The sequence below is a fragment of the Gorilla gorilla genome, chromosome 10 (genome assembly GCF_029281585.2).
Source record: "Gorilla gorilla gorilla isolate KB3781 chromosome 10, NHGRI_mGorGor1-v2.1_pri, whole genome shotgun sequence".
Lineage (NCBI taxonomy): Eukaryota > Metazoa > Chordata > Mammalia > Primates > Hominidae > Gorilla > Gorilla gorilla.
In genome coordinates, this window is record NC_073234.2 from 85,191,934 (window position 1) to 85,208,256 (window position 16,323).

The window sequence follows — 16,323 nt, forward strand, 5'->3', positions numbered from 1 at the left end:
ACTAATGTAGGTAAACTGCTTAGCCCGGTATATGACACACTGAGCTCTTGACAGTAACTAATAATAATAATGATAATGGTTACTACTCTTACTGATTTACTTTAGATGCAGAGGGAAACTCTTGTTCTCTAAGAGAATAGGAGTGTTACAGAGGAAGCTGGTGAAGTTTTTTCATGCAGTTCTTGGGCAAAAGCTTCTTTGATGAGGATAGTTTTAATTTTGACTTTTAAGAAGTGGTCTAGTCTTAAAACTGTCTCATCAGTGGTATGTATGAAGAGGAATTGAAATAACAGTGATGAAAACTGCCTTGGAAGCAATTGAAGGGGAGGTCTCAGTCTTTGGCTAAAGTCAAGCCGTGAGGTTGTTGAAGGCACAGGATATATGGCCAAGAGCAGGCTGAACTGGGAAGGATCCAGTGTGGTGGGGCAGACCCTAGGAGTCAGTCTCCATTAAGGCCCAGGCCATGTGGCTTCTGTGGCTCTGAACAAAGGGACCTTTAAGGTGGCTTCCTGTTGTATTTGTGAGCCATGCTGTGCTGAGGGCTCAGGACTGCAGCGTAGAGAGGCCTGTGCTGAATCAGCACAGATAGGCTGACTCCAGACCCCTCCTGGGATGTCTCCTCAGGGTGGCCTGCTTTCCTGCTCTTTTGGGGCATGTAAAACAGCTCACAAATACCACCAACTGGGCAAAGAGCTGACCCAGAACAATAGCAAGTGAATCAACTACTCTCTTGTTTCACTGGGGGGACAACTTAGAACAGAAGGGAAAAGGCAGTCTTTAAATAAGCAAACTCTTCTCGATAAGTTCACTATTGATCAACTGTTGGGTGGTATTTGATTGTACAAATTGTGTCTCCATTCCTGATGCATTGGCATTGGTCTGCTGTCTCTGAATTAGATACTTCATGTTGGTGGTTGGACTGTATGCTGCTAACCAAGACCAGTTCTATCTGTTGTCTGCCCACATCTCTGAAAGGATCATTGTAAGGGTAAGCTCAGTTCTCTGACTTTTCTGGATCTCACATGCTTTCCTCCTATGTAGGCAGAATTTGAATTTTCAATGGTGTGCTTGAATATGCTATTTCGATGATAATGATAGTAATGGCAGAAACTATTATTTTAGTTTTCACACAGTGGTTCACAACCAAGGGCAATTTTGTTCTCCAAGGGTCACTTGGCAATGTCTGGAGACATTTTTGGTTGTCACAGCTGGCATCTAGTGGGTAGAGACCAGGCATTCTGCTCAGTACCTTACAATGCAGAGGACAACCTCCACAACAAAACATTATACCTCCCAAAATGTCAGTGGTGTTGAGGTTGAGAGACTCTGGTTTTTATTCTATGTTCTAGGCACTGAGCTAAACAATTTATATATGACATCATTTTACATTGTTATACTTTCACCTTACATTATTTATACCCAGAGCAACTGAGGCTTAAGAGGCTAAGTAACTAATCCATGATCTCATGAATTGTAAATGATGGAGCCTGGATCTCTCTGACCCTAAAGCCCACAGGGTGGGGAAAGTTGTAGGAAAGCATTCCAGGCCAAATGTGATTGGTGGTACCAGGGCATCTGGGCTACTGTCTAGCACATGGGAGTGGCTGGCTCAGCACATTTTGCTGAATGAATGATTGGTCACAGCTGTGCAGGGGAGTCTTGGCAGGCACAAAACATAAAGCTGTTGGCGGCTGCAGCTGCAGCTGTGTGAGTTCAGGCTGGCTACCACTGAAAATACCAGAGGCATGAAGTAACAGGTAGCCACAGGCCTGGAAGCCCTGGGAGGGGCTGTGTTGTTATGGATCTTTGAAGTGATACGGGGAGGCCATGCAAACTCCAACAGAGAACAGTGTTCACTGTGGGCCTGCCCATGTATGTGGCTGTTAACCTGAGGCCCTGAGGAAGAAAAGAAGATCTGCCCATTTGGGGAAATGGCATCTCTCCTTGCCCGTGTCGAACTGTTCTGAAACAAAGGGCCCTCTGTAATTCCTTTTGTCAGTTAAAATTAATAAGCCTCCTATTAGTGGAAATCCTTTAACTATGTCTCAACGTTGTAATGGAGATGAAGTGATGATAGAAATGAGGTAAAACACTTATGTGTTCAGCAATCCCAGGGTTAGGGAAGGACATGCACACCCCAGGCTGCATTTTTGTGGGTTCTGACATAACATGCAGCAAATGAGGATCATCTGGGGCAGAGGCAGGTGGGGCCCTCTCCTTGCGTCATAAGCCAATACAGAGGTGCCTGTCTATCCCTCTGCAGGGGCCAGGGCCATCTTTGACATCTTATTTGATGTAATCTGGAATTGCCTTGCTGTGCTGACAAATCTGATTTAAAGTAAAGTCTGGAAACCCAGGTTGCATATTGTTTCTCTTAGGAAGGAATAGAGACAGATAATGCCATTCTTTTCAGAGTTAGCATAGATAGGATATCATGACAATACTCTCCGGAGCTGTATAACTTATGCTTCAGACAGATAGTCTGCTAGTCACCTGCATACTTGGAATAATTTACCTAGTGACAAGGTTTCTCCATTTGCTGCTGACAGCTCCTGCAAAGCTATACGCAGCTGCTGTACAAGTCCACACAACAGCAACATGAGAGGGAGGGAGTTCCACTCTCTAGCATTCTGTTTACCAAAAACTATCTGTTAATTGGCACCTCCTCAAATCCAAAGCACAATGATAATGAGATCATAATGATGACTTTGAGAAGTTGAAAGTTCCATAATTCATATTCGATATGAGTACCAAAAATATTAAATTTACTCAGCATAGTTTGGGTGTCATGCTATTCACTAAATTTTTATTTCAAAAAATGATTGTATTCCAGATCTGATAGTCTTCTCCCAGACACAATTTTGGTTAAAGAGAATACCCTATTCTACAAGTGTGCTGTATAATACAAAATTACCCTAACAGCAATGAGAAGAAAAGGATTACTAACATCAACCATTCATCCCCCCACTAGAAATATCTTATTGATATTATTTCATCCAAACTCTGAAACACAGAAGTGAAAATGAATGCAGACTTTTCGGTTTATTTAATTGTTTAAGAAATGGCATTATTGTTTGAATTAGTGAGTTTTAGAAATGTCCACAGAATACATTTTTTGCCACCTGAGATTCTAGAGGGGCCTATACAGGTGCATACAAATGGGTTGGGCAGAGGGCAGACCAGCCAACATTCTACAAAAGAGCCAGATGTGGCCTCTTAGGCCATGGCCTGGTTCTGTTAGTTTAAGCTCTGGAATGAAGAATGGGAAGAAAAATTTGACAAAGACAATACAAGCCCTGACTACATTAAATGGAGAAATGAAAACTGCATTTAAGCAAATCCAGACTTGTTCTGTGGCCTAAGGACCACTTGTCCTAATGGCAGAGATTGGCATTTTACTATTTGGTAAGGGTGATTGTATGAGGGTTAGACCTAGATGAGTTCCAGGTCTCCAGGAAGGGTCCAGAATTCTGACCAAGCTTGTCAGAATTCTGCTTGGAGAGAGAATGGTGGGCAGGACCCAGTAATTATTCATCTGGGTTGTCAATCAAAACAGCTTTGGAAGTATATTATGGTCCTGTAGTATAAATTGACCAATTTAATGAAAATTAAGGCGTACTCCAAAGAACAGATTTATTTGCAGAGTCTTTGTTTCTGGGAGCATTTCCCAGTGGAGTTCCTTCAGTTTCCCCTTGTTAATGACTGGGCTGTTCTATCTCAGCCCCACTTTCCTTCTAAAATACTTAATTAAACCTGGTTTGGAGTGCAGTGTTGCAAGCAGGAGGGATGATTACTTTTGTCTGCCTTTCAAAGACACTCTAGGGTTTCCTCATTTTGAAAACCAATAAATTATTCCAGTTTCTTTTCCAGAAGAATAGAAATGGGCTTGTCCCCAAGAATTCTTCCTCTACTGCTCTGCAAATCACAGTGCGTGACATGGGAAACCAAACCTAGGGTTAGGGAAGATGATATAATAATGCATATGTGTACACATGCAAACACACACAAACACAGACACACGCATTCCTCTTTTGGAGTTCAGATGAATTTTTATTTACTCAAAGAAAACAGTTTATGGAGTAATGCCTGTTTTGGTCTCAACAGATCTTTCTGTCAACTACAGAAGGGCAACTTACGACCAGGAGTACATGGCATAAAGAAGTAGTTCTCAAGCTTGTATTATGAATAAGAATCCCCAGAGAGCTTGTAAGAACACAGATACCTGTGTTTTTGATTCAGTAGGTCAGGGATGCCTGAGAATATGCATTTCTAACAGGCTTCCAGGAGATGCTATTGCTAGCCTGCAGACCATGCTTTGAGTAGCACCAGCAGAGAGTATTTCTAGGTCCTTTTTCTGTAACCCTCTTAAAAGGTGCAAAAATGGACTTCCTAAGAGCTGCCTTCCTCAGGTCAAGCTCTTCTATTAGTTCATTGGCTGCTGCTTTCGAATCCCAAACGATGGTAAAACAAATTCCAGCTTTTCACTTCTAACTCAGCATAGCCTTCAAATTGCTGCTGATGCTGTTTTCTATTCCAACAACCTGCAGGGGGCGCCATTTACATTGTATTTTTTATGAAAGGCGTCCCCCTGGAATTGTGCAACTCTGCAGGTGCGTTGCTGAGGAGAGCAGATGAAGCAATTATAGGTTAAATAGCTGCTGCTGTGCTCAGGAGAGTGTGTCGAGAATAACTTTGAGACTTTTCATCCTCATTTTTGCAAACTGTTCATGCACACATGATTTCACTTAATCCCACAATAACCCTATGAGGTGGGTAAAGGAGACATGATTCTTTATTCATCAGAGGAGGACACAGTACAGAAAGATTAAGTGGCTGCCCCAAGGTCACACAGCTAGTTTGTGTTATAACATAGACTAGAATGCTCGGGTCTCTTCCCTAAATAAGAGGATGTGACACAAACAATAAAAGTATTTTAGATATTTTAATTAATTTGTTTTGGTGTTTGATATCCATCAGCCACTATTGGATCACATGTGAATACAAACTCATAATTCCAGAAAGAGGTAGTATATTGTGGCTTGCTTTGACACATGAAGGTTGTGGATTCCAGAGAAAGGAAATAAGTTCACAGATCTTATGAGAACATTTCCTGTTACTGATGAGGAATTCTCCCTAGGGCTATATATTTAGAATGTTGTGAATCTGTGGCCCTTTCGAAAATAATGTGAACATATTTTAGGGATTTGAGTTTTCATCTGATGAGAGCTAAGTGAGAATATTGCAATTCTTCCAAAAAATTAAATCCATTTATATCTGCTCTTCCAGTATCAAGTTACCAACATGATAATAACTATCCCAAAGCTCATTATGAAAAAATTTATCACTGTCTTATTTTGTTTCCTTGAAGTGGCTCATTATGTTCAAAATAGAGAAAAATACATCACCATCTTATATGGCATACCTTTGGATTTAGTTGATTGGTTGCTATAAAAGGATTTGAGTCAAAGCCAATTTGCCATTCACAACCAAGGGGCTCTAGGGAACTTGCAGAAAAGCTCTTTGTTCAAGTAAATTTACACAAAATAATGTTCAAAGTTTTTACTTTATACTCTTCCCCCACTCCCCACTACCCTCCCACCCCATTACATTCTTTCACTGCTGTTTTTTTGTTTTGTTTTGTTTTGTTTTGTTTTTTGAGACAGAGTATTGCTCTGTCCCATAGGCTGGAGTGCAGTGGCATGATCTCAGCTCACTGCAACCCCTGCCTCCTGAGTTAAAGTGATTCTCCTGACTCAGCCTCCTGAGTAGCTGGGACTACAGGAACATGCCACCACACATGGCTAATTTTTGTATTTTTAGTAGAGATGGGGCTTCACCATGTTGGCCAGGCTGGTCTTGAACTCCTGACCTCAGGTGATCCACACACCTCAGCCTCCCAAAGTGCTGGGATTACAGGTGTGAGCCACCACACACCTGGCCTCTTTCACTGCTTCTGTTTATCAAGTATCAATGGTTGAGTCTTCCATGCAGCTCAGGGTTCAGACACTTGGGATTGAATTAGGAAATTGAAGACATCAAAAAGTTCTTTAAACCCAAACTAAGAAATAAACTTTGTGGTTTCTTTTAATTATTTTTAAAATTGTAACAAATGCATATGACAAAAACACTCAAACAATACCAAGAGAGTATATAGTGAAAGGTGAATCTCCCTCCTACCACTGTTTCTCCATCTCCCAGGCTCCATCCTTGAGGAAACCATTGTTATTGGTTTCCTGAGTAGTCTTCAGAGAAAATCTATGCATATTCAGGTGCTGAGCCTGCAATGTATCATATACCACCAGAAAGGTAAAAAGTCAAGTATTAGTACTGACTTTTTAGATAATCAGGATCACAACAGTTTGTCTAAAGTTGTGACAGCCTGCCTCAATCATAAAAATACATCATAATTTTAAAAACAAATTAATTTTGTTGTGAGGATTTTGAGGGATTTAGAGATGCTTACTTTAAAATATTTGGGAATATATTCAGTGGCTACAGGGAAGCAGGAAGGAAGGCAGTGCAGCGGAACATTCTTTGACAAAGAATTTTATTTAAGAGTAAAATCTCCAGAACTTTGTCTAGTCCAATGGTTTCACTTGGATTTTCTTTGAAGATTGCCAGGACTACTTCTAAGCAATGCCATGAAACAGGCAAATCATTATTTAATAATCAGAGGACTTGTAGTTCCAGCTCCAGAACTTATTAGCTTTGTGGCTTTGGGCAATTTACTTATTTTTTCAGAGTGTCAGTGTCAATAAAATGAGGACAATAGTACATATCTCATATAATTGCACTGTGAATTATCGCACAACAAATGTAGCTGTTTTTATTCTTCCTTCGGTATCCTCTGTGTTTAGGGAATAGTTGATGTATATTAAATATATTTGTATTATCATTTGCTTGTCACTTGTGTATGAAATCATAAATATAAAAGCATTTTGAAACTATAATAGGGCTAGCTAAATGCAAGGTATTTTTATTTATCTGACTTTAGTACACCTGTAATATTTTCTGATGTAATGTTCTGATTTTAAATCATGATGATGATGACTATTCCTGGAAAGATAGCCATTTTTAGTTTTCTTCTTTATCATCCACCTAGTATAACTGATCACATTCTTAATTCCAGATAGATGCAATAGAGATTGGATGTTTCAAATCAGGGTATACAGAGCTCCTGCTAGTGGGGAGGCAGAGTGGTTAGGGAAGCCTCCCTGGCTCTCCTGGGCCCCAGAATTACTTGGATATGTCAGAATGTCCCACTCAATACAGGATTCTCTTGTGAAAGACTTAGATAATATTCAGTTTGCCTTTGCTCTGAACACTAACGTGATCATCTATTCCTACTACTGTTACTTTAATTGTAATATATTTATGTATTTTTCCAGGCCTCTAACCCTGGGCAGTTTGAAAATGACAGTGATGCATTGTGGCAGCGAGGACAAGTTCCAGAATCTATTGTCTGTCACGGTCGAGTAGGAATCAACACAGATGCGCCGGACGAAGCCCTGGTTGTCTGTGGCAACATGAAAGTGATGGGGACCATCATGCATCCCTCTGACAGCCGGGCAAAGCAGAATATCCAGGAGGTGAGCACAGATTCAGGCCCTGGGCCCCTCCTCTGACACCCCAGTCAGGTTTGCTGGGTGCTCCTGGCCTCTGACACACCTTGTACCACACATCTTTACATGTCACCCACTGGTGTGAGATGAACACACTGCTTAAAAATGATGACTGAGCTGCTGGGCATCTCTGCTGAAATTGTAAAGCAGTTCCTCCCTGAGAGAATGGATTTACCTGACAGGAGCAGTGGGCAAAGACAGCATGTCATTGGCTTCACAGGCAGCAAGTCTCAGTTATTTTCCACAGGCCATTGCCCTTCCTTCCACACTTTGTCAGCTTCCAGAGCTTGCCTTTTCCTTTCTGTCTCCCCACTCATCTTCCAAGCACTGTCTCAGTCCAGTTCCTGATCATATTTCTCTTGGATGTCTCCAGCCTCTTCCTTCTAGAGTCCCTGGCACCAACTCTACTAGCCATTATCTTCCCCAGGCATCATCTTTCTCTAGGAACTCTTGAGAAGCTCCTCCTCCTCATCCCTTACTTGGTCAGCTCATCGCCAAGAGTTCCGGGTGAAGACCTTTCTCCTCCATGGAGAGGCAGTTACCTAGAGGAAACCAGAAGTCAGGCCTAGATGTCAGGAGATGGCTTCTCCGCTTTGGGCTCTCCCCAGTTACGTGACCCTGGATAAAATGCTTAATCTCCTTGAACTCAGTGTCTTCAGCTATAAGATGAAAATGGTGCCTGCCTGCCTGCCTGACACCCTTGGCTCTTTTTTATTTTTTAACCAGTTGAACTGAATCATCTTGGAAAGCTACAACTGCTGTGTAGACCATAAGGATGAGGATTAAGCTTCCAATCCATTAGCCAGCTACTAACACCTCATTCCAACTTTTCTGCCATTTAATTATTTCCCATGCATTGCTTCTACCACTTCCCCATCATCTCACTCATACTACTTCTCTTGACAGCATTTGTGAAGCTGTGTATTAAAAGTTCCTTTTCTCTCCTTTCCTTATCCCTTTTTAGCTAATAGAAGTCCTAATCTGTTCACTATTAGCCCCTCTTCCAGACTGCATTCCTTTCTCAGTGCAAATCTGCACTGGTTTTCCTAAACCAGCCAAGGAATGTCCTCCTTTGCTTAGAGGATTCCAAAGAATGGTTGTAATCGTAGACTTTTATACTGATTGTGAAGCTGCGGTTCATATTAGAAGAGCTGTGACCTATTAGCCAGATGGGAATGCAGAGCTAGAGAGTTCTTACATACATTTCCAGATGTCGGTTCTAGATATTGTGCCTTTGAACTTTAGAGAGAGATCATCTGTCTGCATTTCAGGTCACACCAACTCAAATTTATCCTTGCAATTGGCTATACAATTCACTACCAAGTCTTATTAAAATGTAAATTGAATATAACAAGTGAGAAAAGTCCTGTACAACCCTTCCTGCTACTGCCAGGCATAACACAGAACTTCGTTTACAAAAAGTCTTCAAATATTGCTTCTTGGTTTGAAGAAAGTATATTGTCTTAAAATAACAAGCTTCCGGAGAACTTCTCACATCCCTTCTAAAAAGCCTTCTCCATCTAAATGAAATGTCACTTCAATCCAGGCTCTAAATGTGAAATTTCTGTATCCCCTTCCTGCTCATGGCAGCATGATAGAATAAAGAAAATCCTGGTCCGTGGTTAGAAGTCTAAGAGTTTAGTCCTGACTCTGGCAACCACCAGCCCAGGAACTTTGGCCGAGAGGCGATCTGTGACTCTGTTTTGTTGTCTGTGAACAGGAAATGCTCATATTAATTTTACCCAGGTTAAGAGATTTTTCTAAACTCATATATGTAAGGTATTTTTTAGCCAGACAAGTCTAAGCAAAGAGAAATTATTTTCTATTTATACAAAATAAAAATTACATGTAATTTATTTATTAAATGATTTCATATTAATAGATTTGTTTTAATAAATCTGTGCACATTTTTGAGATATGTATTTGTAGAAATCTTGTCTGTCCCAGTCCACTGTTTATTACAGAGATGAGGGAGATGATGGTAATGTTGATGATGCTGATGACAGATGTGTGAATTTCATCTTCACCTCTTCCTGACTTAGTTTTTGCAACTTTTAAAAAGAGAGCCTTTCTTTCATATACTCTGCGGATCTGACCCTTGGTCAATTTGATGGCATGCATAGGACTGGAAGCAATTTCTTATTCTTTAAGAGTGCATTCTAACCACAGCTGGCTTCTGAATGGATGAGCTGCTACAAAAGGTAGTAGTCAAATATGTTACCTAATACTACAATTGGGGAAAATGGATATAGGCTGCTGCTTTGCCCTATGTGTTTCCTCACTCAGAAAACACAGATTGCTTTGTGGATATTAAGAACATGATTATCTACAAAGTCCTGGTGGGGGAGATCTCTGATGCTCACAGGGATACAGATCCAAGACATGGAGAAGATGATGCAGATATGACCAAAACCTCTGCAACTGAGGTCCTGGGCAGAGGAGCAGCTTAACTTGCCCAGCCATTGGCATCATGTCTACTGATGCGACTGCAGACTGTGGAAGGACATGCAGCTCTGACGGTGGAAACTGAGCAAAACTAGGGGGGAAGGACACGCTGAACACTAAAGGCACATGAAGAACCTCAATGTCAATGCCCAAAAACATGAGGAAGTTGAGAGTTGAATACATCAGTCAAATTCTGTGGTGAAGGCTGAAAAAAGGTAGCAAGATATTCAAAAATTCAAGCCAGAAAAGGGAATCGTTAAGATGAAATGCTCAAAGGCTGTTTTGATTTTCTCCTAACCACACTACCTGTGTGCTAGTGGAAGACAAAAGTAGACATGAAAAAAGCTCAAGAAAGTCAAACATGCAAAGTCTCCCTCTGGGCCAGGAGCCAAATGCAGAAGTTCCTTTGCTCAGGGTGAGCAGGTGTCATTTAAGCTGCTCCTAGTCCAGACTGTGGCTGGGCTGTGGGCCATCACCAGATGACAGATAGCCTTCCCTGAACAGACTGAGTCCCACGGACTGAAAGGTGTTGTCTGTGATGCAATTCTTGAGCTAATGATATATTATAGAAACCTTGGGTGTGAGGCAGCATGATGCTGATGGCTATTTGCATCCATGGTCAAAACTTTCCAAAACTTCTGTGGGCAAGGTCAAAGCAGACACCCAAATTCAGTTTTCAGTTTCTTACTCAACAGGCATTGAAGAGCAAGGCACAGCAATAAGTGCTGGCCTGGGTAGGGTTCCTGGGGAGGATTCAAAGAAGGCACACCCTTTGCCTCAAGTGTTTTCCCTAGGCCAAGTGTACACATAGGGATCACGCAATACAGGCTACTGTTTATATTTAGCTTTGGGAAGACTGTAAGTCCAGAAATTAGAAAAGCATTTTGTTTGAGGAACATTGTCATATAAAATGTTTAGGTCTCCAAGTAACCCTCAAAATTTTTCTTGGCTGAAAGTCTGTCTAGAGGATGATAGTAGTACCAGAGAACCTAATGCTATGTCTAGCAGTATGTCTTGGGGAATCAAGGATCCAGTTTAGAAACCAGGGACCATTTCCCTCTCTGTAGCCTGGACAGCCTACATGAGGGTACTTTCTCCTCTGCTTTTCATCTGCAACAAAGGAACCAACACTGCCTCTGCTTCCTTCTTTAGCTGGGGCCCTGCAGGTGGGGCAGGAACAAAGGGGAAAATAGGAAGTGGGCATAGGACTCCCAGGGGCCTACGGCTGAGGAACTGGGTAGGGCCTAGGCAGTGCTGGCTCCTGATTGACCCTCTCTCTTCAATTCTCTTCATGTCAGGGATTGTCTTGCCATTTAAATACCTTCATTCTTTTATTCCTTCTTTTTTCCATCAAAAATTTTAGGTGCCTATTACATTTCAGACACTTTGCTCAGTACTGTGCAGGTCCTGAGATAAATAAGACTCAAGAATGAAACTTTTACTAAAATTTAAGCTCCAAAAGAGAAACACTCATTGAATCTCCAGTGCTTAGGAGATCATCTGGCACATAGTAGCTACTCAATAAATATTTGTTGACTGAGTGAAGGCACTCACAGTGATAGATATATGCACAGGGCTATGTGAGATTGTGACTGTTCCTTCCAAGTATGACCTGCAAGGCCCTCCCTGCTCTGGCCTTAACCATTCTAGTCCAGTAATGCCAAATTCTGCCTTTGTTCTGCAGGTGTCATTCAGGGCATTTGCTGTCTCGGGCCTTGGTTCATGGTGTTCTCTGTGGCTAGCATTCCTGTCTTAGTCTCATCCTTCCCCCTCCCTTCCTATCTTACATCTTTCCCTAACGCTTTAAGTTATTAATGTATTTAACAATTATTAGCTGAGCACCTACAACATGCAAGGAATTGTACTAGAAACTGGTGATATGTTGATGAACCATGTGACCTTAAACATGTCCTCACTCTCACGGGGTGTATGTGATACAGGAGAAGACAAAGAATGAAGTTGACACAATTAGTTGTCTTGTAATTGTGACTCATGCTATGAAGGAGAACTGGTGCTATGAGCACATAAAGCAGAGGAACTTTGCCTAGACTTGGAGGTCAGGAGATCCTTCTCTGAGGAACAATGCTTACATTGGTGAAGGGGAAGGCAGGGGAATGGGAAGGAAGAGCTTTTGAGTCTGGGAAAACAGCATGAACAAAGGCTGGAAAGTGAAAGGAGCAGAGTTTGTCTGAGGAACTGGAGTAAGCCAAGATCTCGGCTGGGCTTCATCATCTCTAGGAAGCCTTCCTTTACATGTCCCTGAGAATATTTTCAACACCTCCTCAGAGCTGTAATGATTCTCTGTGCATAATTCCATCATTGTACTATGTTTCTCACATTGTAATATAATCATACATGATTACGTATGTATGTATCAGCTGGGTCTTCCTGTCTAGACCACAAACTTTTAAAAGGCAATTTTTTTAAAACTTTTATTTTAAGTTCAGGGGTACAAGCGCAGGTTTGTTACATAGGTGAACTTGTGTCATGGGGGTCTGTTGTACAGATTGTTTCATCACCCAGGTATTAAGCCTAGTACCCATCAGCTGTTTTTCCTGATCCTCTCTCTCCTCCCACCCTCCACCCTCCACCTTCAAAAGGCCCCAGTGTATGTTGCTCCCCTCTATGTGTCCAGGTGTTCTCATCATTTAGCCCTCAGTTATAAGTGAGAACATGCAGTATTTGGTGTTCTGTTCCTGTGTTGGTTTGCTAAGGATAATGGGCTCCAGCTCAAGGCAATTACGTTTTAAGTCCCAACACTTAGTAGTGCATGATATGTTAAAGGTGATTGGTAAATGTTAGTCGAATAAAACAAAGAATGAATGATGGCAGTAAGCTCAGAATTATACTCTGGAATAACTTCCTGAAATAAAGCTAATCCGTTTAGCCAGTTAAGCACCAAGCTACCATCTTTCACAACCAGTCCAACTAGTGAAGGGCTGAGAATCCTAAACGATGGTGGAGGGGCTCTACTGCCACCTCAGGGAGTCTGTCAAGGGAGGAGCTGAGGGCCATGACAGTGGTTTTCTTAAAACAACAACAAAAAAAAGTGTTTTTGGTTCCTCTATCACATGGATGAATGCCCAGGCAGTTTACTTTTAATTGCCTCAATAGCTACTCAATAAATATTTGTATTTATTTGTAATTCTATTATGTTCCAAAAGAAAATTTAGGGTACCCACAAAGGGCTACCAACTTTTTTGTCAGACAAAGATATTTTAAAAAAAGATTCTGCTACTACTATCATTTACAAAATCTCTCAATTTAAAGAGGAATCCTTTGGATCAAACCCATTTAGCTTTAGGGAAAGTTCACTGTACTGTCTTGATTGTTATCATTTTGCTGGGACCCCATAGTGACAGTTGGGACAGCCTTTAATGATGTGAGAGCAGTGATTGCACGTAGAGGATGCCCTGCTGGCCGGGGTGATGTGGGGGAGGCATGTCCAGGGGAAGGAGGGTGGCTGGGTCTTGAAGGGCCAGCAGTTGGGTAATCCTGGCTTGGAATCCACTTGAAGAAATTATCTCCAGCAAAATGTCCAAAAGCAATTCAGTGATGTCTCTGGGTCACTCTGGGCATTAATTTGAATAGCAAATATCTATGCGAGTAAAATCTGCTCTTCTTTAATTAAATTAGGTTGACACGAATGAACAGCTGAAAAGAATAGCCCAAATGAGAATTGTTGAATATGACTACAAACCTGAATTTGCATCTGCAATGGGAATAAACACTGCCCATCAAACAGGTACACACACAAATTCCCCTTTTAATTTTGTATTGCCAACTATTAAAATTTTAATTACCTCTTTATTTTGAGGTTATGTGCTATGGCATTTGACAACACTATGTTGATCTAACTTGTTCTCTGTGAAACTCATAGTCACTAGAACAGGAAAGGTTAAAAAATTTCTGTGTCATTTTTACTCAACACCCCCACTCCTCCACCCCAAGGTACTGGTGGAGTAGGTTGAATATATAGTTTCTTTGCACAGGAGTCCTTTTGCTCATGGGCTGAGGGTTCAGGGACAGATGATGGCTCAACCTATGTAAGGAACGGCATTGGACAGTCGGGAGGTGGAGGGAGAAGGTGGCAGGGTAAGTGGATCTAGATAAGAGAAGGGGTAAGCAAAGTGATGTTTATACCCCAATCCAGGAAGCCTAAAGAAGGAAGGAATATTTTAGGGGCAAAGGCTTCCTATAGGAAAAGAAAGGAAATCAAGCTAACGCCCCATCTTTACTTCTATGGACAGGGATTTTAAGGCACTTACCTCCCCCTGTTGGCCCAGAGTCTCAAAAAAAAAAAAAAAAAAAAAAAGAAAAGAAAAGAAAAAACAGAAAACACTCCCACTTTTAATCCTATAGTGGTTCTTGGCTCAAAATTCCTTCTTTGCTGCAAATGTATTGTAGATCAAAGCAAAAGCTTAGTGAGGATTTTCTCCAGAAAGGTCTTTCTTTGAAGATTAAACCTGTGGAGTGTGTTGTATACAGGAATGATTGCCCAGGAGGTGCAAGAAATCCTGCCCAGAGCAGTAAGAGAGGTTGGTGATGTCACCTGCGGAAACGGAGAGACCTTGGAGAACTTCCTCATGGTGGATAAGGTAATCACTGAAAAGATATCAGCTGCTATAAGCTATCGGTCTAGGGATAAACCCCCTTCTGTGATAGCACAATGGGCTGAAACATCCAACCAGGAAGTGGGACATTAGAATAATTCTTTACTGAGTTGTGGAGTGAGTAGGTATCAACTATCTTATAATTGATATTCAAATTGATCATAAGCACCAAAAAGAAGTTCCATATGATAAAAAGGAAAATGCATATGCAATAGTAAGAATTCGAGTTCAGCAGATCTTAACTGGCACTAGGAAAGTCCACTTAGCATGAATGCACTTTAAACAAGGGCCAAACATCATGATAAATACTGACAAAAAAGTTTTAATTAGACTTCATCTTTTAAAATGGTAATAAACTTATGAAAAATGCATTATATTTTAGGTAATGCAACTTAAATTATAATTACACAATGTGTTCCTTCTTAGAATGATTAAAGATTAAGTGAAGTGTTGAATTTTTTGAGCATAGTTTTTTTGATAAAACTGTATTTGACTTTTACAGTATAATCATAAAGTGAGTCATTTTTATGAAGATATTCATGGGCCTGATCATTTTTTTCCCAAGAGCCTCTCTTAATTCTTTGATATTCAAATCATTCTCTTTTGAAGGAATGCCATCATGCCTGTAGATTAGCTCCTCTTCATTTGGTAATGGGTCTAAATCTGCCAGTTCCTTGCTTGTCGATACTGTGTGTATGATTTGAGGAGTTCCCTAATACCACATCTATTGATTCTATGAAATCCTGCGTTTTTGCAAGGTTTGCAAATGCACTCTGATGCTGATTTGTTTTATACTGCATTATTATATTTGATGCTGAGAGGAAAGACCAATTGATATAAGGGTTTTGTAGTCATGGGGAGAGATGCTTGAGTGGAGACTAATTTATAATTTGTCAGTTAATGGAGGTAATGCTCCCTGAACTTCAAAGTGCACATGCATCACTGGGAATCTTATTAAAGTGTGGATTCTGATTCTGCAAGAATGGAGTGAGGCCAGAGATCCTGCAATTCCAACCAGCCTCCTGGTAATGCCAGTCTTGCCAACCTTGCTGGTCAGAAGCCACACTTGGAGCAGCAAAGCAGAGGATGCCTTTTCATGTTAGGCACCACCGCCATCTTCCACCTACCAGCCCCTGTACCACAAACTCTTAGATGTCATGGTCTGGGAGGCCTGCTCAGCCCAGGGCTGCAAGAGCAGAGTGGCAGAAGTTGACTTACTGCCTCCTGCTTCCCAAGAACATATCTTCAATAGAAGCAATTCTTCAGTCTCTCTCCCAGACCTGGGCTATCATTTCACTTGAGAGGTATATCGTGAAACATTTATTTATATATTTATTTCCCAGGTTTTTTATTGTGGTAAAATACACAAAACGTAACATGTATTATCTTAACCATTTTTAAGCATACCATTTTTAAGCAACCATTTTTAAGCATTGATGTTTAATACGTTCATCATGTTAAACAACCATCACCACCATCCATCTCCAGAACTCTTTTTCATTTTGTAAAACAAAAACTCTGTACATGTAAAACAATAACTCCCCATTATCCACTTTCCCTAGCCCCTGGCAACCACAATTCTATTGTGTGTTTCTATGGTTCTGACTACATATAAGCAGAATCATAGAGCATTTCTTTCTTTT

General features: G+C 41.0%; 1 protein-coding gene across 4 annotated transcripts in view; it reads left to right on the top strand.

The window, feature by feature from the left end:
• The window catches only part of MYRFL (myelin regulatory factor like), a 103,963-nt gene that overhangs the window by 40,822 nt on the left and 46,818 nt on the right, over positions 1-16,323 (top strand). For all 4 annotated transcript variants that reach the window (XM_031000847.3, XM_055357036.2, XM_055357035.2 and 1 more), the window contains 4 exons: positions 898-988; positions 7,389-7,589; positions 13,704-13,812; positions 14,556-14,665. In XM_031000847.3, the coding sequence (XP_030856707.2) occupies positions 898-988; positions 7,389-7,589; positions 13,704-13,812; positions 14,556-14,665 (511 nt within the window). The remainder of the gene's footprint in view (positions 1-897; positions 989-7,388; positions 7,590-13,703; positions 13,813-14,555; positions 14,666-16,323) is intronic.